This window comes from Chelonia mydas, chromosome 6, assembly GCF_015237465.2.
Source record: "Chelonia mydas isolate rCheMyd1 chromosome 6, rCheMyd1.pri.v2, whole genome shotgun sequence".
NCBI lineage: Eukaryota > Metazoa > Chordata > Testudines > Cheloniidae > Chelonia > Chelonia mydas.
This window is the reverse complement of record NC_051246.2, coordinates 8315678-8340122: the sequence shown is the minus strand read 5'-3', so window position 1 is coordinate 8340122 and position 24445 is coordinate 8315678. Positions and strand designations below refer to the sequence as shown.

General features: G+C 51.9%; 2 protein-coding genes and 1 long non-coding RNA gene across 6 annotated transcripts in view; 1 reads left to right on the top strand and 2 right to left on the bottom strand.

The window, feature by feature from the left end:
• FUS (FUS RNA binding protein) overlaps positions 1 to 435 on the bottom strand; it is a 14544-nt gene extending 14109 nt beyond the window's left edge. For 3 of the 4 annotated variants that reach the window (XM_043548988.1, XM_043548989.1, XM_037898988.2), the window contains exon 1: positions 312 to 435. In XM_043548988.1, coding sequence (XP_043404923.1) covers positions 312 to 324 — 13 coding nt within the window. In that variant the 5' untranslated portion in view covers positions 325 to 435. The remainder of the gene's footprint in view (positions 1 to 311) is intronic. The other variant, XM_037898987.2, reaches the window with a different exon arrangement.
• Positions 1 to 24445, top strand: part of LOC122466267 — a 24891-nt gene extending 446 nt beyond the window's left edge. The window contains exons 2-3 of the long non-coding RNA XR_006291656.1: positions 19510 to 19655; positions 23609 to 24445. This is a non-coding gene — a long non-coding RNA (uncharacterized LOC122466267). The remainder of the gene's footprint in view (positions 1 to 19509; positions 19656 to 23608) is intronic.
• Positions 12929 to 20134, bottom strand: LOC102934219 (sulfotransferase 1C2). Its single transcript, XM_027833411.3, has 8 exons — positions 19914 to 20134; positions 18350 to 18619; positions 16930 to 17055; positions 16763 to 16860; positions 16393 to 16519; positions 15712 to 15806; positions 15160 to 15340; positions 12929 to 14529 (listed from the first exon to the last, which is right to left on the bottom strand). The coding sequence occupies exons 2-8, from the start codon at positions 18516 to 18518 to the stop codon at positions 14417 to 14419; spliced, it is 909 nt and encodes a 302-aa protein (XP_027689212.2). The 5' UTR covers positions 18519 to 18619; positions 19914 to 20134; the 3' UTR covers positions 12929 to 14416.

The following is a 24445-nucleotide window of genomic DNA, read 5'->3' as shown; positions in this document are numbered from 1 at the left end:
CCTGCAGCGCCCCAAGTGGGGGGGACGGACGGGCACGCGTGGGGGGGGTTCGCCCCGCCCGGGAGCCGTTACCACGGGGTAATTTACCCACCCGGGGGGGGGGCGGCGGCGGCGGCTGCGCCCTCAGCCCCTTTTGCCCCCCGGCCGCCGCCGCCGCACAGGGGTGCTGATCCCGCCCCGAGCCCCCCAAGATGCACGTGGGGCGGGGGGGGTCCGGCGCGGCCCCTGCCCAGCCCAGCCTGCGGCCCCGATGGTTCCTGTAACCCACCGCCCCCGCAGTGCCCCGCTCCGGGGAGCCTCCCGCGCCTCACCGTTGGACGCCATCGCTGCCGCTGCTGCCGCCGCCCCGAGTCCCCTCCACGCGCTGCTGCCGCCGCTGGACTGAGCGTCCCGCCCCCACCCGGCGCCTCATATACGCTCCCCTCCCCCACCCCCTGCCGCCGGCCTGAACCAACTCCCCGGCAGCCGGGGGAGGATGGCGCGGCCCATGCGCGGGGCTGCGGCTGCGGGATCTCCCCCCTTCCGAGGCCGCCCCGCGGCCGGGCGCGTTGTTGTCCATGGGGCGGCGGTTGGGGGGGGGGCTTTTCGCTGTGCACAAAAAGCCCCTGTTCTGCTTCCCCCCCTCCCGGGAGGGGAATGGCGCAGGCCACCCGGGGGAGGAGGAATGAGGTCATGGGGCAGGGTGGAAGGAACCAAAGTGGCGGGGGAGGGGGTGAGCAGTTTTCGTGTGTGTGTTTTCTGTGCGTGGGGGATGGGCTTTTGGGGGGTCTCTTTGTGTGTGGCGGGATGCGTGCGAGGGAGAGGTCTGTGTGCAGGGTCTGTGCTTGGGGCAGTGTGTGCATGTGGGGTGAGATGGGGTCTGTGTGAGAGAGAGAGAGACAGAGAGCTCTTTGTGGGGGGTGAGGGGGAGAGATCATTGTGGGTCTGTGTGCAGGGGTGTGTGTGTGAGAGAGATTTGTGGGTCTGTGGGCAGGGGTGTGTGTGTGTGACAGAGAGAGAGAGGTTTGTGGGTCTGTGTGCAGGCAACACTTGTTATACCAATGAGAGCTCATTGAATCGGTTGAAGATGGTGGATTTGTCCAGTTGTGTTGCTTTTAGGGCAGTGTGGAGTAGTGGCTAAAGCACTGGACCAATACTCAGGACTCCTGGGTTCTAGGCCACTGGACTGCTGCGTGATCTTGGGCAAGTCACTGCCCCTTGGCGTGCCTCAGTTTCCCTAACTAAACCAGGAATTAACTTCTTTGTAAAGCGCTTATAGATCGACAGACAAAAAGCACTAGATAAGAGCTAGGGTATATGTGTGTATATGCAGGACTGAGTACATGGGTTTATATCTATGGATAGGTACGTGTTTGTATCTAAATCTGTGTGTGGATCTGTGTTTGTTTCTCCAGGATCTGAATCATCCTGTGCATTTTTGTTTATGGTATTTCCAAAAGCTGTTTTAATCTGGATTAATCATGTGTTGGCATACAGTGCGTTCACATCTCCAGTCTTGCTCTTGATTCGAGATGGCGAGCCAGTTCAATTGCTTAATAAAGCTTAGTGGGAACCCAGGCTGACCTTTATTCCCTGGCTTGCAAAGTTCACATATCTAAATATTTATAACAACAGTTCAGCTGTTTACTACACCTTCTTCTCAAATCCTAGAAGTGCTTCCATGCTATGAGGTTCTGTGGGGACGTTTATTAATGAGCCACCCTCCGATAACAAACCAGGAGAGAATTAATGCTAATAAAAGTAAGAGTTGGTTTTAATGGTGGAATCAGGCCAGAGCAATTCCAAAGACAGGGAGATTTTAACCACTTCAGATTGCACAATATAGAGATTGCCTAGAATTTAGAACAGCTGGATTTCAGCACTGATTTGGGGGGAGGGGTGTTTAAAAGGATTAAAAAGATCTCTGAAGAGTGCGTCATAAATTAGATTGCAAGCTCTTTGGAGCAGGAACTGTCTTTTTGTTCTGGGCTTGTCCGGTGCCTAATATAAGAACATAAGAGCTTCCATACTGGATCAGACCATGGTCCATCTTGCCCAGTATCCTGTCTCCCGACAATGGCCTGTACCCAGAGCTTCAGAGGAAGTGTACAAAACAGGTTAATTTTAGAGTGATTCACCTCTTTCTTCCACTCCCAGCCTCTGGCAGTCAGAGTTTTAGGGTCGCCCTGAGCATGGAGTTGTGTCCCTGACCATCTTGGCTAATAGCTATTTGGACCTATCCTCCATTTATCCAGTTCTTTTTTGAACTTTTTTTGAAAAAGTACTTCCTCTTCTTTGTACGACGCCTGCTGCCTATTAAGTTCATCGGGTGACCCCTGGTTTTTGTATTGTGTGAAAGGGTAAATAGCACTTTTCTAGTCACTTTTTTCTAGTACAGTGGGCTTAAGTGCTACTGCAATAGAAAGGATAATATACAGAAGTTTCTTCTCTGCATCTGACTCCCTGATTCCTTTTCAAGACCCATGACTTGCCCTTGTTCCCTCTTCTCCCCTGGTGTAACAATCACCTGACCTTCCACATCACCCCAGCGCTAGACTGTCTGCTCCAACCCCTCCTCCTAGCCGTAGGAGATCTCAAAGCATGCCTTCTGCAATGATATTTTACCTAGCCATGCAGATGGGGCTCTTCCAAATACAGTCCTAAGGTTGGTGCACAGAGAATGATTAAGGGATGGAGACCCTGGGGTATAGATCCCCACTGAAGTGCAGCCACTGTTAGGATGAACAGATTCATAGATTTTAATGCCAGAAGGGACCTTAGATCTCGGTATACTTAATCCTGTCTCAGTGCAGGGGTGGGATGGGGGTAGACTAGATGGTTTTTGAGGGTTCTTCCAGCCCTACATCTCTACAATTCCATTAATAGAATTGACTTCCTGGATAACACAGGCCAGAGACTTTCACTCAGTCAACCCTGTACTGAGCCGAGTAACTTGTGTTTGACGAAATCATCTTGTCCAGAAAGGTTTCAGAGTAACAGCCGTGTTAGTCTGTATTCGCAAAAAGAAAAGGAGTACTTGTGGCACCTTAGAGACTAACCAATTTATTTGAGCATAAGCTTTCGTGAGCTACAGCTCACTTCATCGGATGCACCAATGCATCCGATGTAGCTGTAGCTCACGAAAGCTTATGCTCAAATAAATTGGTTAGTCTCTAAGGTGCCACAAGTACTCCTTTTCTTTTTGTCCAGAAAGGCATCTAGTCTTGATCTGAAGCCATGAAAAGATGGAGAATCCAACACTTCCCTTGTGGAGTTTGTTCCAGTGATTAATTACCCTCATTGTTAAAAGTTAGCGCCTTGTTATTTCTCATTGGAATTTGTCTGGCTTCAGCTTCCACCCACTGGTTCTTGTTATGCTTTTCTCCGCCAAAGTGCAGCCATCTCTGGGGTGGAGCCTGGTGGTCAAGCCACATACACCACCACCACTGTTGGCCTGCTGAACTAAGGGCAAACCCCTGCTCTTCTGAAAAAAAACATCATGGGACCTTTGCCGGAGGAGACAAGATCTTGGTAAAATAAAGAGCTGTTTGCAGGATTTCTGGGTATTTCAAACCTGTTAGCTCTTCCACTAAGCCATCCCTGGGAGAGGGGCAGGTCCTGAACTCTCATAAGCAATTTTCATCCCAAGAAGAATCTGAGAGCATAAGGTTACCCGCAGCTATGAGTCTTAAGAAGTCACCCAAGACTTTGCACATTATTGCCCATGTGATTTACGTCCAGTTAACGCCAATGTCCTACAGGGCAACAGATTGGGTGGCTTGGGTGCAGGGTGGCAGAATCCTCCTTTTTTAGGATCATCCCAGTTTAGTGCGGCCTTAGAACGTAATTCCATTTGCTGCAGGAAGGACATCAGTCCTTGGGTGGGGGTGAACGGAGTCAGATTTTTCCCTATTTTAAGAGAACCATAACATAACACATCCTAAAAAACAGCCTTTCCTCTCCTGCTCTTATCTGGCCCCAGAGCACGTTGTTGAAGGAAGATGAAGAGTCTTTCCCTCTTAGAACTCTGGTTCCCCATCTGGCTGGCTCAGCAGGGATTGGTATATAGGAACAAAAGCTGTTAGGAGTTACCTCTTTTGCTTTCGTACAATCCTTAGCGTGACTGGGTCCTCGCCCAGGACTGGGGTCTAACACCTGAGATTAGCTTTTCTCCAGGGGCTACAACAGTATGTGCTGGTCATCACCAGACTTCCCAAAGCAACACACCTTTATTCTTAGGGTATTCTTAGGTATTTACAGCCTAAATAACTCACCTGCATCACACCACACTGTTCCTGAAGGAGCTGTGGCCCACTGGAGTCACATACAGTCCCTGACCCACAGTGAGACATAAACCATGAACTTAATACAACATGGCCCCCAAAGATACTGCATGCGGTTGCAATATCTGTCACCCCCTTTTTGCACAGATTGGGCGGCAGGGGGGACTTTGGCCCAGAACTCAGCAGGAATTAGGTACCTAAATACCCTGAGGGCCTGACCTAGAGGAGCTAGTACCAGACCCTTTACTGGTCCAAAGCAGTTATTTAGCTAATTAACTCATTCTCCCAGACCTGAAGAAGAACTTTGTGTAGGATCAGGAGCTTGTCTCTCTCACCAACAGAAGTTGGTCCTCACTCACCTTGTCTCTCTAATTAATTAATCAATCGGTTATTAGGCTAATTAATCAGCATGATCAATCATTTGCACAGTGTGGTGAGACATCAGTCACTGGGTTTAAAGAAGCTCATGAAAGCCATGATAGCTCAAAAAGCCCCTTTCTGTATGCAAAGCCTCCGGATCCCTGGGGAAACAAGAATTTGGATAAGCCAAGGCTGGACAGAGATGCGCTTTTCTGCATTGACGTGAAGGCAGTTTTTAAAGCATGTCCTTCTTTTAATGCAGTGCAAGACATTTACCTGTTCTGTTCATTCCCTTTGAAGCAGCTGGCACCGTCCACCGTCAGAAGACAGAACACTGGGCTAGATGGACCATTGGGCTGACCCAGTCTGGCCGTTCTTATGTTCTTACAGTCTCTGAACAAACCTCTCTTTCATTCAAATCATCTTTTCAGTAACAATAAAATGTCGGGTTTTAAAAACACAGAACTGGAACTGAGTAGGAGCTTAATCAGAGTAAAGGCCTAATTCTGAGTCCATTTACATCAGTGTAAATCAGGAGCAACACCCCTGGTGTTGCACCAAGATAAAACTGGTGTGAGCAGGGGAATCTAGCCCAATCTGACTGTCAACCATCTAAACTAGATTTTTGCTCCATTCTATTTTAAACAGGACTAGGCTGCTGGAGTGCTGACCACAACTGTTTCATTGTTTCTTTGTACTCTTTCTTCTACCTAGATCCATTTGTTGTCTCTCATCTTATACTTAGATTGTAAATGTTTTGGGGTAGGGACCACCGTTTAAAACAACAAAAGGAAGTATTTTTTCACACAGTGCACAGTCAACCTTTGGAACTCCTTGCCAGAGGATGTTGTGAAGGCCAAGACTATAACAGGGTTCAAAAAAGAACTAGATAAGTTCATGGAGGATAGGTTCATCAATGGCTATTAGCCAGGATGGACAGGGATGGTGTCCCTAGCCTCTGTTTGCCAGAAGCTGGGAATGAGCGACAGGGGATGGATCACTTGATGATTCCCTGTTCTGTTCATTCCCTCTGGGGCAGCTAGCATTGGCCACTGTCAGAAGACAGGATACTGGGCTAACTGAACCTTTGGTCTGATCCAGTATGGCCGTTCTTATGTTTTGTTCTGTGTTTATACAGCGCCTGGCCATGCCAAGGACCTTAGGCCCAATACAGTTCATGACTATGGCCCAGGGCTGGATTTAGGGGCAGGCATCCCAGGCGACTGCCTGAGGTGCCGGGTTTGGGGAGTGCCAGGCTTGGGGTGCTGTTTTTGTTGTTACTGACAAAAGGGAAGGTAGAATGTTTGAAGTAACAGGTTTCAGGTGGTCCGTACGTGGATTCATTTTCCACAGACCTCCTAGAATGTTCTGGACCTTTGTATAATCTCGTGGAACCTTCCAGACTTTCTGAGAACTACATTTTCCTTAAACCTCCTAGAGTGCTGTCAGCCATGCCCTCACGGGTATATACGGGGCAAGGCGTCACCAGGCAGTCAGTGAGATAGAAGAACGAATTAAAGTGAGAGCCCGGCTGCTATATTGTGAACCTTGTTTTATTGTGTAAGTGTGTTTTAAGACTTGAAGAGTGTAAATAGCAACTAATAGAGGACATATTTAATGAGATGCCAGAGATATCTATTGAACCCTTATCTACGCACTAATATAAAAGAAGTACTGTTACGTCTTTTGCCATGCTTAACACGTCATGTTTGATGACCGTTCAATTTCTGGATGTTAGTACATTTCAGTTATTCTTAAAATTAAAAAGTTTCTATAAGCTTAGAGGAAACACTTTTCTTTATTTGCTTATATATGGCGTGAATAAACACAGATCCTATAGCGTGCAAATGTATCGTCTTATATGACAGGGATAAATCATGCGTGCAAATCGTGCATCGAAGTCGTGAAATGGGCTACATATGAAATAAAAAATAAGGTATTAAAAAGTTTCACAGATGGGGAAGGGGGGCAGAGACACTCCTTGCCTGGGGCAGCATTTGGGTGTAGAGCCCCTAGATGCTGTGATAACGCAAATAATAATAATTCTGTTGTACCCATCACCAGAGTATCTGATTCACAACTGTTACTGTAGGTTTGTGTTTTTTTTAAAGCAGCCTTTCTTTTAAAACCCCTCAGGATCACAGGCCATTCAGTGGCATGGAATTATTGCCAGGTGCAGAGTTTCTCCTCCTCAGGACAAAAAATAAATGCAAGTCGACTGATTAAAAAAAGGAGCGTGGGGAGGTGAGCTGAATTTGCAAATGAAAAAAAGCCCATTAACAAAATATAGGGCTGGATTCTGTGTCTCGGATGGTCTGTGTCAGAGGGTCAGATACTGCAGTGATGAGCGGGGTATAACAACCTATATAGAATAGAAAAGGTTTGGTCGGTGTCTTGGATCAGGATTCAGGAAGAAACTTGATTCTCCTCTCTGCCATCCCCCTCGTCTTTGCAGAATGGTTTCTTCCCGAATACAAGGCTTTCCTGTCTGTGTCCCTGAAACCGGTTCAATCCGGCTCAGAGGCCCATGCGCCATTTATGAATGGCCTTGCTGGGCGTTGGCAAGGCAACCGTGGAAAGTAGGTCACTGGCTCAGTGCAGGACGGGTTCACACGGATCCCTACCACAGAGTGCAGGCGTGCGCAGAGCTCTAGAGATCCACACCAGTGTTCCCTCTAATTTTTGACAGGCCCTGTGCGCAAAAAATTTCTTCTGTGCAAATTTTTGACAGGCCGTGTGCGCAAAAAATTTCTTCTGTGCAAATTTTTGACAGGCCGTGTGCGCAAAAAATTTCTTCTGTGCAAATTGTCGTGCTTCTGTGCAAATTTTTGTGCGTGCGGTGTTTCGCCGTGTGCGTGGGGTTTAGGATCTGTATGCGCATGCATACGTGCACAGCTTAGAGGGAACAGTGATCCACACACAGAGAGATCTGCACAGACCCACATATGGGTCATCAGAAACATCCAGCCCTGCACAAATACACACAGACCCACATCCAATCCCACACAAATTCACACAGGCCCACACACAAGAGCTTCTGTAGAGCTTCTCATCAGCTGATTCATAGATATTTAGGTCAGAAGGGACGATTATGATCATATAGTCTGACCTCCTGCACAACGCAGGCCACAGAATTTCACCCACCACTCCTGCAAAAAACCTCACACCTATATCTGTGCTATTGAAGTCCTCAAATTGTAGTTTAAAGACTTCAAGGAGCAGAGAATCCTCCAGCAAGTGACCCGTGCCCCATGCTACAGAGGAAGGCGAAAAACCTCCAGGGCCTCTTCCAATCTGCCCTGGAGGAAAATTCCTTCCCGACCCCAAATATGGCGATCAGCTAAACCCTGAGCATATGGGCAAGATTCACCAGCCAGATACTGCAGAAAATTCTTTCCTGGGTAACTCAGATCCCACCCCATCTAATATCCCATCACAGGCCATTGGGCCTATTAACCATGAATATTTAATTACCAAAACCATGTTATGCCATCATACCATCTCCTCCATAAACTTATCGAGTTTAATCTTAAAGCCGCATAGATCTTTTGCCCCCCCTGCTTCCCTTGGAAGGCTGTTCCAAAACTTCACTCTGATGGTTAGAAACCTTTGTCTAATTTCTAGTCTAAATTTCCTGGTGGCCAGTTTACATCCATTTGTCCCAAAAGAGCTTTGCAAAGGAGATAAGTAGCATTGTACAGATGGGTAAACTGAAGCACGGGGAGGGGAAATGACTTGCCTGGGGCACCCAGCAGCTGAGATAGAAACAAAACCCAGGAGTCCTGAGTCTCACTCCAGTGCCCTGTCTATTAGCCCAGCAAAAATGGCCAACCCTAAATATTCCCCCTCACACATGGTCGTATAGATATACCCACATCACATGCACACACACATATAATGAAAAACCTCCACCCCAAAGACAGATCACCAAGCCAACACACAGAGCCAGATACGGATCACCTGTACACACCCATAGAATGGGAAATTGAAAACCTTGTTGTTTTCCTCTGAGCTGTCACCTAGGGCAATCCTGGTTTTAGTGCTACCTTTTTTTATTACAGGAATCAATTGCATTTCACTCTCTATTTTTTTAAAGGGGCAGCCTCCCTTTTATATTTCATCAATGAAAAGCCGTTTCAGATCCAACCACTGCATACATCTCTCTCAGTGTATGGTTTCCGAGTAGCAGCCGTGTTAGTTTGTATTCACAAAAAGAAAAGGAGGACTTGTGGCACCTTAGAGACTAACCAATTTATTTGAGCAGAAGCTTTCGTGCATCCGATGAAGTGAGCTGTAGCTCACGAAAGCTTATGCTCAAATAAATTGGTTAGTCTCTAAGGTGACACAAGTCCTCCTTTTCTTTTTTCAGTATATGGTGTTTCTCTTTAAGCCCCAGTTGCCCAAAGTTTAAGCCTAGAAGAGTCCATTAGATCAGCTAATATGTATTTCACAGGCCATTCAATTACACCCAAATAAATACCCCTATATTGAGCCCAACAACTTTAGTGAGACTTAGGGTATGTCTTCGCTACCAACGTTAAAGCATTGCTGTGGCAGCATGTTAACAAAAGCCACTCCCCCGAGGGGTGTAGCTACCAGCGCTGGTGCCCTATTTACATGGCCACTTTAGAGCGCTGAAACTTGCATCGCCGTGGGGATGTGTGTGTTTTTTCACGCTCCTGAGCGAGAAAATTTCAGCACTGTAAAGTGGCCATGTAGACAAGGCCTAGCATTCCAATCATCAGAAGATTAACTGTTGTGTGCCCCAGGCAGAAAACGAGACGCCAGCATCCACTAGGGCCACACTATCAAGTATATGATTTAAATGGCAACACAAGGTCAGGGCCGGATTAACCTTTTGTGGGCCCCCATGCAGGCAGTGGACCATGGCGCAGGAAAGTCAGTCCCCAGAGCAAGGGGCCAGCCAGGGGCAATGGGGCATGGCATAGCAGGGGCGGCCCCGCCTCCGCCCAGCCCAGTGCGAGGGCACTATTTACAAACCGGCAGTTGACAGCCACAGAGTGGCCTGCTGGGCCCTGTGCTGACAGCGTGACCCTTCCCCTCGGGGGGTGGGCCCATGCCGTGCCACACAGCCCCCTCACCCAAGACCCTCCTGACTCCCTATGACCAGAGCCACCCTGGACCCACTATGCCCAGCGTCCCCCCAGCCCCTTCCACACAAATGCACAGCACCCTGCACAACACCACTCCTGCCCAGCACCCCCCGGCCCACAGCCCCACCACAACTGCCCAGCACCCCCCACAGAACCCCCCCCACTCCCTAGTGCCCCCTCACAGCCCAGCACCCCCCACCCCAGACCCCCAAGAGACCCACTCCCCCACACCCTGCCTCCCAGCCGCACTCACTGGCCCTGCTGAGAGGAGACTGTATCTTAGAGTTACCATACGTCCATATTTTCCCGGACATGTCTGGCTTTTTGGTTCTTAAATCGCCATCCGGGAAGAATTTTTAAATATCTAAAAATGTCCAGAATTTTGCCATTTATTATTTTTCCCCAAAGAAGAGTTGATCATTCAAGAAAGAGAGTGAATGTTGATCACTCAAGAGAGTGCCCGCTTTTCCCCCTAGCTGTTTTGCGTGGCTGGGACGGAGGGGGGCGGGGGGGAATGCAGCGTGCTCAGGGGAGGAGGCGGGGCCGGGGCGGGGATTTGGGGAAGGGGTCCAGTGGGGCAGGGAGGGGGCGGAGTTGGGGCGGGGACTTTGGGGAAGGGGTTGGAATGAGGGCGGGGGAAGGAGTGGAGTTGGGGCAGGGCTGGGGGTGAGGGGGTGCGAGCAAATGCCCCCCCATGGAGTGTCCTCTTTTCTGAATGTTCAAATATGGTAATCGTACTGTATCTGCCTGGCTGAGCCGGCAGCGCAGCCAGGGCTGGTCCCAGGGCTAGGAATCGCTCCGGTCCCTTGGGAGTGGTGTGATTAGCCAGGCCAGGGCCTGCCCCGGCCGGGCTCCTTCAAGATGCACTTGCCTGGACAGGCCCAGCCAAGCTCCCAGCGCTGTCCCCTTCTTCCCCCACACCTGGCTGAAACTGGCCAGGCTTCTGCACCAGTCGCAGGCAGCTCAGCTCCAGGGAGACGGGGGGCCCCACAGGTGGTGGGAAGCAAAGACTGCCCAGAGCCGGAGGTGCGCTGGGATCTGGCTAGGGGGCAGAGAGGAGCAAGTGGTGGGCGGGGGGAGCCAGTGGGGTCTCGGGGCGCAGTACAAGCAGAGCAGCCTGGGGCCCCTTCTGAGCAAGGGCCCGGCTCCATGGAGCCACTGGAGCCATTGTAAACCCGGGACTGCACAAGGTGCAAGGCGGCAGAGAATCAGGGCCGGGGTAACTTGGTTATCACAGAGTGGACAGACCGTCCGCCGGCGTTAATCATTGTCGCGCCACTGAAGACAAGGGACTTCTGCTGATATCCACAAGCTGGGAATCTGTAGAGGGGCCATTTAACCTCTCTGCACCGCATTGGTGACACAGATGCTGGGTCCAGTTCTGGCGCACGCATTTTTATAAAGGAGGTTGAGAAACTGGAGACGGTGCAGAGAAGAGATAAAAAAAAAAAAGATTGGCAGGCTGGAGAAAATGTCTGAGAGTGAGAGACTCGGTCTGTTTAGTTGATCAAAAAGATCGAGAGGTGACTTGAGGCTGGAGTACAAGGACCTTTGTGGGGCGAATATCCCAAGTATCCACGGCCCTTTTAAACCAGTGGAGAAAGGTGGAAGGAGAACCAAGGGCTGGAAGTTAGAGCCAGACGAAGTTCCAGTCAGAAAGAAGGCACCAATTTTTAACAGTGAAGGTGATTAACCCCAGGAACAAACTCCCCAGGGCAGCAGTGGATTCTCCATCTTTAGACATTTTCAAAATCAGCCTGGATGTCTTTTTGAAAGACGCTTTGGTCTAACACAAGTTATTGGGCTCAAGACAGGAGTGCCTTGTGTGTGAAACCGTATTACACCGGAATATGATCTAACCTACTGGTGCCTTCTGGCAAGAAACTCTATGACTTTGGCCCTGTGTTTCTAGCCCGGTTACTTAAGAGCCAGGTTTGTGAATGCCGCAGCACCAGGTCAGCTGGTCCTTTCCTAGCCTCCTTTCTTTAATGAAAGGATTTCGAGCAAGACTTTGTATTTGAAGATGCATAAAACACCCCCCCAGGCAAATTCACAAGCAGGGCCCTGTCTCCTTAAAGTAGACTCTAAGAAGGCCCTTGAACAGCACAGCCAGAGTTAACGATCTCACACCTCGAGCCTGTTTAGCATGGGAGCCAGGACTCCTGGGTTTTATTACCAGCACTGGGAGGGGAGTGGGGAGTGATGGTTAGAGCAGGGGCTGGACCTCAGGACTTCTGGGTTCTATCCCTGCCTCTGGAAGGGCAGTGGAGTCTAGTGATTAGGGGTGGGGGCTGCTGAGAGTCAGGACTCCTGGGTTCTGTTCCCAGCACAGAGATGATGCTGACAGTGTGGCACATAGCAGAGGTGGATTAGGAGTTTGTGGGGCCCTGGGCCAGAGCAAGTGCCCCCCCCCGCCCCCGCCAGCACTTCTGCAGGGGGAAATGGAGTAGGGCGCAGGGACTTGCCCTGTCCTGCCCCCATGCACAGCACTCCTGCGGAGCTGGTGTGGGGGCTTCCCCTGCCTGCCCGGCGCTCCTGCTGGGAAGTGGGGTTGGGACATGGGGGCGCCCATTTTTCCGGGGGTTCCCCAAATTAGCCAGGGCTCCTGGACACAAGCCCCGTTGGCCCAGTGGTTAATCCGCCACTGCACGCGCAGAAAGAGATGGCATGGGCCACGAGGAGGGGTATGGGGACATGCTAAGAATGCAAATGTCCTTAGCAACGAAAATGCTGGCAGTATAATGAGACCTACAGAGCAGCATTGTGGTCCTGTAGCTAAAGGAAGAGCAGGCTGGAAGCCAAGACTCCTGGCCTCCATTCCCAGCTCTAGCAGGGGAGCAGGGTCTAGCTGGTTACGGGGGGGGCTGGAAGCCAGGACTCCTAGATTTTATCCCCAAAGAACTGAGATGCCCCACACCAGAGGTGGCTGCATCTCAGCCCGGTGCAAGCCATCCCTGTGCCGTGTTTCTGTGAGGCTTTTACCTACCGACGTTCCCCACCCCGCTGTCAGCTCTGCCTCAGCCCCAAATGAGTGAACCATTAGTAGGCCACCTGTGAAGATGAACCTGAAGGAGTCCAAGAATACCTTGTAGGGAGAAGGGAGGTGGTGTTAATCTGGAAACCATCTGTTTTTACCTAGGATTTGTCCAACAGCAGATTGTGAGCATAAACAGAACTAGAATGAGATTAAACTAAGACCATTCATATTTTATTAATTTCACACTTGAGAGCAAAAAATAAATCACGTGTACTCAGATTACTTATTGTCACGCGTAGGCTAAGCTTTGCAGTCCACTCATTGTCTGTTACTTGTCTTATGTAAGACACAGAGACTGACTGAGAGGAGAGGGTCAGGTTTTTAGGTTGATCAGCTGATATTCACCCCGACCTTCAAGGATATTCACCCAGACCCAAATTGCTTACTGGAAGAGGCATGTCTTGGTACCTTTTTATGAATTTTATTAAAGACACTTCAAACCCGCCCACCCACCAAAGTTAAATTATTATTCCGAATGTAAAATTAAACTACAAATAAAAACAATATAACTGGGGGTGGCTGGAAAACCGGATTTTCCGTGGGAAGGCCCACCATTTTGACACTGAATTTTGTTGCCAATCCAGATGAGCAGTTGCAGCTTTCATGGAAAGGAAATTTCAAAAGAAAATTTTTGATTCAGAAGCCTGCCCACCACCTGATCAGAATGTTTTGATAACTCAGTGATAAATGATCAAGTTAGTACAACAATTAATCTTTCACAATATAAGTTGATTCAAAAGAAGCAAGTCAAAACAAAATACTCCATTTTGATTCAGAATTGTGTTGAGACTTTTTTCTGTCAAAAGCTTAGCTGATAACAAAACCTTTCAATTTGCATCCATACACCATTGATGGAAAACTCTTCCGTCAAGATTTTCTTTCGGGGGGGTGGGGGGGACCAGCGTTAATGACAATTGCCAAATCAAAGTCAAATCAACAAATTAATCTCAACACCTGATCATCAAAAAGAATTCTGGAGTTGGTGGAGGAGCTGAGGATAGAACCCAGGCATCCCGACTCCCAGCCCACCACTGCACTAACCCACTAGACCCCACTCCCCTTCCAGACCTAGGGATAGAGCCTAGGAATCTGGACTCCCAGGCTACCTCACCAGACTACATATCCCATGATGCACCATGGCCCAGAGTCCCATGATGCAGTCAAGAAGAGGGGAGAACTGTGGTCTCTCATGGGAGATGTAGTCCAGCCAGGAAGTATGACCCATATAGGAGAATGGGAGCATGAGGTACCCAAACTACAACTCCCATAAGGCAGCATTTCTAAATTAAAATTGTGTGGCATTTAGGTTTTTGCCAAAAAAAATTGGCATTTGTGATGGAAAGAAATAGCTCCCATTTTCCAGCCAGTCCTAAAGATGGGCCATGGTGGGTGAGGAGGAGGGAAGGAGCAGTAGGTGGGAATGGGAAGGGAAGAAGAGGTGAAAATGGGACAGAGAGGGCAGGGTTATACAATGGGAAAACCCTCACCGCTGCCCCACAGAAAAGCCCTGGGGCTTGGCTGAGCCTGGGAATGGTCCGTGGCAGAAAGTCCGTCACCTTGGAAGAGACTGGTGGAGATGCAGGGGACTGCAGGGGTGGCTGCAGCAGGCTGGGTGGATCCTGCCAGGCTCAGAGGCAGGGTCCTCAGAGCTCCATGCAGAAGGTCAGATTGGTCCCAGTCATCTTCTCCTCATAGTCCTCATCAAAGCGCTCATTCTGCGCCACGGTGAAGTGGTTCTTCCAGTCCCCGACAGACCCTGCAGACAACAGAGATGCAGAGACAGGAGTCGCCGTGTGAGGGGAAGGGCTTGGACTTTAGACACAGCCAGCATCTGCCCCAGGCCTAACACAGCTGCCAAGGCACTGTTCTGGGGAAGCTCACAGCTCTCAAGGCCTTGCTGAGCACTGCTGTGAGCCAAGCAGGGCAAGTCCCCAAACCTCTATCGACTTTGAAATGCCCTTCTGAAGTGAGTTGGTGGAAGAGCTGAGGCGAGAACCCAGGAGTCCTGACTAGACTTAGGGTTAGAATCTAGGACTCTGGACTCCCAGGCTACCTAACCAGACTACATATCCCATGATGCACCATGGCCCAGAGTCCCATGATGCATTCAAGAAGAGGGGCAGACTGTGGTCTCTCATGGGAGTTGTCGTCCAGCCAGGAAGTGTAACCCACATAGGAGAATGGGAGCATGAGGTACCCAAACCACAACTCCCCTTTTTAAATGCCCTTCTGAAGCTTAACAGCCAACCCAGGTCCAGACAAGAACGGGGTGTGTACAGCCTGTCTCGGAAGTGTGTTACTTTCGGGGGAGGGGGTGTCACACACCCATCACCAGCAGGGGGTGCCCTGGAACCCATCCCAGGGGCAGGTCTAAGGACCGCGTTACCTTTGCGCATGAACGGGGAGATGGACTGGTCCATGATGGACAGGGGGACGCCGGAGCGGTTAGCCATGGGATTGTCCTTCATGACGTCAAATGACGTGTGATAGACGATCTTCTCTAGAAGCTCCTGGTCCAGGTTCTTCCCCAGAAACCGGGCCACCTTCTGGATCTCACGCTTTGGGTCCTGTGGGGAAGCCATTGCTCTGAGGAAGCTCATAGCACTAGGGTCCCTGCTAGGCACTGACAGGACACTGCTGCGAGGAAGCTCACAGCACTAGAGGCCCTGCCAGTCCATGACACTACTGTCTGGAAGTTAATTGAGCTTGAATCAGGACACAGCTGTGGGGAAGCTCACAGCCCTGGACTATAGAGCAGGGCACTGCTGCAGAGAAGCTCACAGCACTGGAATCCCATCTCCTGTTCCCTTGAAAGACACAAGCTGGGAAGGGTTCATATCTCCTCCCTTCCCATGCAGAGTCCCGTATGCTGCAGTTTCAAAACTCCTATGGGGCTCGCAGCTCAGCCCCCCCGAAGCCTCCGCACAGAGCCGCTCACCTTCTTCATGTCCTCGTAGAAGAGGAAGAGCACGCAGTGCTTGTCCTTCGCCTTCCACCAGCCCTTCACATGCTCATGCCACGGACCCCAGCCCACTGCAGCAGAGAGAGCAGGGAGACAGCCCCGTGAGCACAAGTGGGGCTGCGGAGCAATGCGGGGGGCTCCCCAGCAGGGGTTGCTCTCCGAGACCACAGGGGCACTAGGGGGATCCCAGAGCTGAGAGCGTAGAGATGGGGTCTCCCCAGCAGGGCACAATCTCCCCAGGATAGGAGTCACTGGGAGGGGACCCCAGAGGTGAGACCCTGTGGGTGGGGTGTCTCCCCAGCAGGAGATGCTTTGCCCAGGCTGGGAGCTTAAGGGGGGATCCCATAGCTAAGGGTACAGGGGCTCTCCCCAGCAGGGGTCACTTTCCTTGGGGGAGGGGCTCTAGGGCTTAGGGCAGAGGGATGGGGGGGTCTCCCCAGCAGGGTGTGCTCTCCCTGGGATGGGGGACCTCAGGACTGAGAGCACATGGCTGGGGACATCTCCCCAGCAGGGAGTGCTCTCCCCAGGGTGGGATACTCTAGAGGGGACCCCAGGGCTGAGGGGGTGGGGTGACTCCCAGCAGGGGCGCTCCCCCCAGGATGAACAACAGGAAGAGGAATTTCTGGATGCCAAGCCAAGGAGCTGGGCTGAACTCACCTTTGCCCGCCATGAACCTCTCAAAATACTCGTGCCAGGGGCCCGGGTCAGGCACCACCTTGCTCATTTTCTGGAAGTGGTAGTAGGAGACCATGCAGTCCTTGGCATTACGAGCCACGTACAGGAACTGGGTGGATGGGGCAAGAAAGACAGAGGGAGAGGGGTTTGCTCTGGGTCATTGCTGCAGGGCAAGGCGGGTCTCTAAGCTCAAGCTTGGGGAAGGGGTTACCTTACACCTCTGTTCCCAGCTGTGAAATACCCACACAGCAGCCCTGCACAGGGATCACTCACCTCGCACTGAAGTGCAGCCACCTCTGGGGTGGGGCGCAGTGTCTGCCATGGCGGGCAGGGCACTTAGAGGAAGGATTACCTTACACTGCTGTTCCCAGAAAGATGGAGGCAAGAGTTTGGTGGGGAGGTGGGTTTTCAGGGTCCGTGGCGGGGGCATGGCTTCGGCTTGTTCCACACCTGCAAGTGGGAGTGAGGTTCAGATGTTGTGCGTGAAGAACCAACCCCACCCACCCCAGCAGCACCTACCTGAGGGTTGGGGCGGACGAGCCCACTCGATGAAGGGGTGCCGGCTGTGGACGGGGGCACGCTTGCACTTCTCCAAGTCCCCGTCCTGCTGGATCATGTCTACTATCTCCTGGATCCAGGTTGTGCCTAGAAAGGAGGTGAGTGGAGTGTTTATTCCAGCCAAACCCGCTGTGCCGATATTGTTATGGAGATTGGGGTTACTGGCTGCCTTGAGACACCAAGGCCTAGTGGATAAAACACCAGAGTTGGGAGACCTGGGTTCTAGTCCCGGCTCTGGCTAGCTGGGGGACCTTGGAGAAGTCACGTTCCCTCTCTGTGCCTCAGTTTCCCCATCTTTATATTAGGATATTGATGCCAACCTCCTGTGCAAAGTGCTTTGAGATGTGATGACAGAAAATGCTATATAAGAACTAGGGATATTCCATTCAGCCTGCATGAGGGAGCAACTAAATGCTCTTTTGCTTAGTGATAGCCGAAACAAAGGAAAAAGCCACCCAGGGGACGGATAACGAAAGCCACTGCTCAAAGACTGGATTGAATGGAAATCCAGGAGGCTGGGGAGCAACTCACTTGGTTGCAGTTGTGTGTCTAAGAGAAGCCAGCAGCAATCAAGCCCCAGAGACAGCCAAAAAAGCCCTGGTAACATGACCCTGAGACAAAGCTAAGCGAGCGAGAGCTTTTGGGTGGAGAGCTGGCTGGAAAAGAGTCTTGGAACTGTAAGCAAAGAACCAGTCCCCTGTGGTTTGATCCCTGCTGTGTTCAGGTCAGAGGAGTCTCTATATTCCTTGTAAATAAACAGAATTGCATCAAAGAAATACCAATTCCAGTCTCAGTTTCTCTTTCTTTCCAAAAGAACCCACAGGACCCGAAACATTCCCTCTTCCCTCAGGTCCAAAAGGGGTAAGGATGTATTATTCTCTGTGTATCTTCTCCAAGACATCATCTGCCACAGCCCAGCGCCCCCAGGTGCCATGTTGGTCAGGTTGTTTTCGTACTGATTTAAAGACCAGAGTACCCCCGCCATCCCGCTTCCTGCAGCCCAGCGCCCCCTAATGCCGCGCTGGGGCCAGCGTGAGGGGAGAGCAACCCCTACCGAGCCCCCCGCCCCCTGCCGCACGGTGCCCCCTAGTGCCACACTAGGGTATTAGGTTGCTACTGAGTCACCAGTGCTATTTCCTGCAGCATCCGGGGATTTTCCCTGCATCTCCCATCTAAGAGCTAGCCCACCCGGACGCTCCTCTGCATGATACCTGACCAGCCGTCTACCACCTCCAAGGCTCTTCCTTGAGCAGCCTATTGAATCTTCCCCACCACAGCGGAAGAAGCCCTTTAGCGATGCTCCCGGCCACAGGAATGGGCATACATTGCCGTCTCAGGGCTCCTAACTTTCTCTATAGCCTTCCCCTCAGCAAACACCCACCTGATTTGGGGTAGGTGCAGATGAGCAGATCGTCGGGCCTGGCTTGGAAACCCTGGATCCGCTGCCATTCATTACAGGTGGCCTGGGAGAGCAGAATCCCCTCCACTTGGCCCAGTTCTGGACGTCCCTCTTTTTCCGGTGTGAGCGCTTTAGTCTGTTCTTTGGACATAGCGTATCGCAGACTGGATGATCACCCAGCACTGAAATGCAGCCGCCTCTGGGGTGAGGCACAGCAACTGTTAAACACCCACTAGTGTCCTGGCTGAGATGCTGAAAAAGTAACAAGAGAGTATTTGTCTTCCATTTAAACCGTGCCTAGATACCAACCCTGTAATGCGAGCCGGGGATCAGAGAGATAAGAAGGGGTCTCCCCTTCTCTCATCAGCAGTAACAGGCCTTCAGTCTGAACTGAGTTAAGAAAAAAGAACAATGTGTGCGATGCAGGCGTCGGATTCGAGTCTGGCTCAGATCTTGACTCCACCAAGCTAACCGAGTAAAACCGCTGTTAAAGCATCAAGACAGGACACTGATACTCACGCACGGAGAGCAAAACAGTTGAGCCGAAAGCTGGTGTTTGAAAATAAAGAGTTATTTCATTTGTACATTTCAAGGAAGTGTTGAGGACGGGTGGATCTGTGGGTAGGGCAGCAGCCTTTGCCTCAGCAGACCTTGTTCAATTGCCAATTTCCTGTGTCACCTTGGGCAAATCACTTAGTCTGTCTGGGTATGTCTACCCAGCAGAAAAACACACGGAGCAGGGAGTCTCAGAGCCTGGGCCTACAGACTTGGGCCTGTGCTACGGGGCTAAAAAGAGCCATGTAGACATTCCCACCAGGGTTCTGAACCCTAGTAAAGGGGGTGGAACCCAGAGCCGGAGAAGGAATGTGTGTATGGCTGTTTTTAGCCCTGTAGCTTGAGCCTGTGTATATAGATCCAGACTTGGAGACTTGCTCCTGTGGGTTTATTTTGCAGTGTAGCTGTACCCTCGGTGCCTCAGTTTCCCATCTGTAAAATGGGTATAATAGCCCTGCCCTGCCCCACAGAGGTGTTTGAGTGTGAATACATTAAAGATTGTGAGGTGCTCAGCTACTAGAATAATTGGAGCGTATAAACACCATAGATACGGTGTATAATTTCATTAATAAGCCTCTGTTTTGCAGATGTGGGCGGAAAGGCCCAGAGACGTCCAACTCCATTCGATCCAGCCCAGCCAGGGGAGAAATTCACAAAGAGAATTTGCCCAGCAAGTCAGTGGCAAAGAGAGACCCCAGGTGTCCTGACTCCAACAGACTCGCTCATTTCTCAGGTTACACTCATGTCTTAAACTGTCTTTTATTTTGCTCATTTGATTGATCCCAGCTGAACTGTAGGAACCAGAGAATCCCAATCTGTACTCAATTATCACCAAACTCTGGGAGCGATCAGTTCATCTCTTGCAATAACGCCTTTAAAACTAAGGCCCCCGTTACGCCATAAAAGTTAGAGAACTTAAATATGGATTTTGCTGTTGGCTTTTTAGTGGCTCTGAGACAAGATTCCCTCCTACACCTCCCCAGCTTTTTACCTTCCCCCTGTTGTCTTGACAAGCTGATCCAGCCTCCTTCACACCTCCGATGGGTGACCGAAATGGTCACACGGGGTCTATAAAGCTGCTTAATCTGGACACTGAACTTTCTCCTGCTGGGGAGCAAAGTTTCCTTCTTGATCAGCTAGGCAAAGCCAGGGCGCGGCTCTTAGCAGGAAGCATTTTTAATCCAAGTTGATCAGTTTCCCATGACTCGGCAGTTTCTGTTCCTCACCTCATTTGCTGCAGAGTCCTGCCGCTGTTCTTTGAAACCAGGGTATGGCCCCTCTACCCGCAGGAAGCGCTAGTGTGAATGGAATGGGCCTTCTCGAAGCCGGGAAGAGTCAAAGAGCCCAGATCAGACGTACAGAGGCAGGGTGGTTTATTTAGCTAAAGCAGGGGTGTGGGGTCTAGTGGATCAGAATGGGGTTTGGAAATCAAGACTCCTGTGGTCTGTTCTCAACTCTGGGAGGAACTGTGACTCCAATTCCTCTGTGAGCTAGGACTAGTCTCCAGATATTCTGAATGCCCAGCCTCCCCACGCAGCTTTCACCCACTAGACCCCACTCCCCTCCAAGAGCTGGGGATAGAACCCAGGAGTCCTGGCTCCCAGCCCCCCAGCGCTAACCCACTAAACCCTACTCCTCTCCCAGAGCTGGGGATAGAACCCAGGAGTCCTGGTTGTTCCCATCCCCCCTGCTCTGAACCCTAGATGGCATTTCCTAAAGGACTTCAGGAGGTTCCTGATGAGACACAGGACACCAGTGCTTGTTTTATGATGACACCGAAACCAAAGAGAAATGAATGAGATGAAAGAACCAGGGCCAGCTTTTCTCCTGGCTAGCTAGAGAAGCTAGGCTTCTGCTAGAGCAAGGTTAGGGGGTAGCTTCCCCTTCCTACATCTTTGCCAGATGCTTCTTCCTTCCAACTTAGCCCAGCTATTGCTATCAGTCCTTTCTCGCACAATAAGCAAATGGAAAAGCAAAAGTAAGGGGGGGGGGGAATCCTGATGGAAGCAAGAGGTGGTGCTGCTTGCAGCCCAATTCTCCTGGGATTTCCACCTAAACAGCTTGACCCAGACACATCTGTTCCATTCAGACCAGGTCAGCGTGTGTGTCATGTTTTCGGGACTGCTGTCTACAGATCGAGAAGAAGACACCTATGGAGTGGGACACCGGCTCCATTGAGACCACACAGCCACTGGGCAGCTTGATGAGACTTAGCTTGAAACCCTCTCTCTTAAGGAGCCCCCGGGTGCCGAATTCACTGATTTTTATTGCCAAACAGTACAGCTATCTGTTCCCCGATTTAGCCCAGAGGGAAACAGGAGTCATGCAGCATTTAGGATTATAACTAAAGCACAGTGTCCCCTAGGCGAAACTTCCACCTTGCGCCCGCCCTCCTCGGCTCTGGGAGCCATGCAGCAGGTTCCCGGCCCTCCCTCTCTCCCCTCGGTCCGAGTAGCTGTGCGGCAGCTCCTTGCTCCCCCTCCCTCGGCCCGGGGAGCCATGCGGCAGCTCTCCGCCCCAGCTCACCTCTGCGCCGCCTCCTCCCCGAGCACACCGCCGCAGTTCCGCTTCTCCCGCCTCCCACCTCCTGATTGGTGCCGCAAGCCTGGGAGGGAGAGAAGCAGAGTGGGGCGGTGCTCAGGGGAGGAGGCAGAGCAGAGGTGAGCTGGGACGGGGAGCGGTTCCCCTGCGCTCCATCCCCCGCCTGTTAGTTGCTGCAGGCGGCCATCCCCGCACCCCCCTGCCCCAGCTCACCTCCGCTCCACCGCCTCCCCGGAGCGCGCTTTTGGCCGCCCCCAACCACTTGGTGGCCTAGGCGGCCGCCTCGTTTGCCTTGTGGCTGCATCGGCCCTGCTAGTAGCCCTTCTCCGCACCTGTCCATCTACTCTGATCTTCTGTGTGGCACAGGCCAGAGAATGTAATCCAGTTCCCTCTGGAGTGAGCCCAATAACTTGTGTTTGACTAGAACTTCTTCCAGAAAGGCAACTGCTCTGGAACTGAAGAATCCACCACTTCCTTTGGAAGTTTGTTCCAGTGGTTAGTAAGCGCTGAGGATTGCTAGCGCCTGGTCTAGTTTGCAGGGAAAAGCTGGGTTAGATACATCCTCTGAGCGCTACCGTCTGATGAAAACCTGACATGTAGGTGTCCCCGTGATATTTATAAGGCGCCTGACGTCTTGGTATCCCAGTGGTAACAGCACACAGGAGGCTGAGCTAGTTGGGTGAGCTAGTGGTTAGAAGACAGGGGAATGGACATTAGACTCCTGGTTCCAGCCCCAGCTCTGGGAGGAGAGCGGCGTCTAGGGGGTTACATCGGGGGGGATGAGAGTCAAGACTTTTGGGTTCTATCCCTGGCTCTGGGAGGGTAATGGGGCCCATTGGGTTGGGGCTGGGAGCTAGGAGTCCTGGTTCTATCCCTGGCTCTGGGAGGGAGGTGGAGTCTAGTGGGTTAGAGAGGGGGAGGGGGAGGGCTAGGATACAGGACTCCTGAGTTCTATTCCAACCTCTCGGGGGGACTGTGGTTTAATGGTTACAGTGGAAGATTGCCATCCAGGGGTCCTGGATCTTCTTTCCACTTTGGCTGAGAAGAAAGCTCCTGTGTCCCATTCCCCGCTCCGTGAGCCAGCCAGTCCCCCTGCCCTGGGACTGGATCAGAGCTGTTGTTCTGAGAAAGCAAAGGCCGCATTCCATTCCCTGATCCCCTAAACCGGCCAGTCCCCTGTCCTGGGGCTGGATCGGAGCCAGCACCCACTTGAGGGGAAAAGCTCCCGAGTCTATTCTCTGAGCCAGCCAGTCATGCAGCATTTAGGATTATAACTAAAGCACAGTGTCCCCTGAATTCCACAATGCACGACTTTCCAGTCGGTTTTCGGAAGACGTCGATGTACAGTTCAGGGGGCCCAGAGGAATGCAGAGCCAGCCACCACCGCCCCCTGATAAGGGCCGGACGGCCAGAGAACGCAGGAGAAAAGGCCGAGGCACAGTTACTTACCTGGACTCCGCGCAGCAGGTCAGTCAAGCTGTGCCGTGCGAACCAGCAGGGAGTGGCCTTATCGAGGGCTCCTTCTTGTTCAAATACCCTGCTGCTGGCATGATTGATGGCCCCCGAGTCCAACCGGCTACTGTCCACCCCGCACCCACTTCGTGACCCAGAGCACATGTGTTTGAATCGTCTAATCAGGCCGGCGGTAGCACGCCCCACGCAAGGAACCGTGGGGACGCATTGGCTAGGCTGAGGCCGCCAACGGGGCTCTCTCAGAACCGTTCTCCTGAGCCAAACGGGCTTGGGCTGGCCAGGGGCAGGAGGGAAAGGGAGCTGGTAGCGCAGTTCCTTGGAGTCAGCTGCTAGGGGGCGCTGTGCTGCAGGGTGCAGGGTGCAGGCACTTCCCCTTCACACTCAGTACAGTCCCCAATGCCCCCGTGATGATAAGGGGCGCTCTCCTGCGGCAGACCGTGCTGACTCCAGTGTGGCACGAGGGGGCGCTGTGCTGCAGGGTGCCGGTTGGGGGGCTCAGGAGGGGGCGCTCTCCCCTAGCAGTCAGTGCTGACCTCAATGCTGCGCTAGGGGGCGCTATGAGCGATTCAGAGTCTATCCCCCGTGCCCTTCCAGTACAGAATTGTTCCCTACAATCAGCTTTCCAAGGCTTTGCTCAATCTTAATCTTAATCTCAATTTTAAATGGCTCCAGGTCCCAGCCCTGGTCTTGGGAGGCGATTCCTGACTCCGATGCATCCCACAAGAGGTTTTCCTGATATTCCGTCCAAATCCCAGCACCCGGAATTCGATGCAGATGGCGACCTGTGCCGGGGTGCTCCTGGGCCTTTGTCGCCCCCTGCTGGAGAACCCCTGGTCTTACTACACCCTGCCCCACACAAGCAGCATCAGAGGAAGGCCCTCTAGGTCTGCCTAGGGAGGCTGCACAGGGATGCAGCCAATGTGAGCCTAGCAGGCTCAGATAAACGGTGCTTAGCAGGTCCTGTCTTGGCCCAGCCTGGCCCTGCCTCGGGGCTGGCGAGGGTGAGGGCAGACAGACCGTTTTGTTGGACTCTGTGCTACCCTGGAAGGGGTTCATTTTGACTGCTGAGAGTGACCCAGTCAGAGGGCTGCCTCACTGAAGACCTGCCAGGTGATGTCAGCAACCCACCCTGGGGGTCCCAGGAATGGGAAAGGCCTGCGGTACCGCACGTGGCAGCAGGAGGTGCTCCAGAGGCGAGTGCCCCTGTTACCCTACCCTAAAGAACTCCTCCCATGACTGGATTTCACCACCCTTGAGAGCTGCAGATGGTTCTGTTTCCCCTCTCACTATTTCTACTCTCTAGGGGTTTAATAGGTAAACAAGCCCCGAGCTTGAAGCTCAGAGAGAGGAGACACGCTAAACATGAGTCCTGACTGGCTCCCTTCGGAGCAGTTCCAGAGCATCGGCCCTGTGACTCCATGACAGACCCCCATGGCTGTCCCGGGGCAGCTGACTTGGGCTCACAGCACTCAGGCTGAGGTGCTATAACATTACAATGTAGATGTGCAA

Bases quoted from the DNA above. Each gene is read 5' to 3' on its own strand.
- LOC102934219 (XM_027833411.3), bottom strand. From the start codon at position 18,518: ATGTCCAAAGAACAGACTAAAGCGCTCACACCGGAAAAAGAGGGACGT. The intron at 15,341-15,711 runs GTGAGCGGCTCT...GCTTCCCCACAG, and splicing joins TCTACGAGGACATGAAGAAG to GACCCAAAGCGTGAGATCCA. The intron at 14,530-15,159 runs GTAACGCGGTCC...TGTTGTCTGCAG, and splicing joins CTCCCCGTTCATGCGCAAAG to GGTCTGTCGGGGACTGGAAG.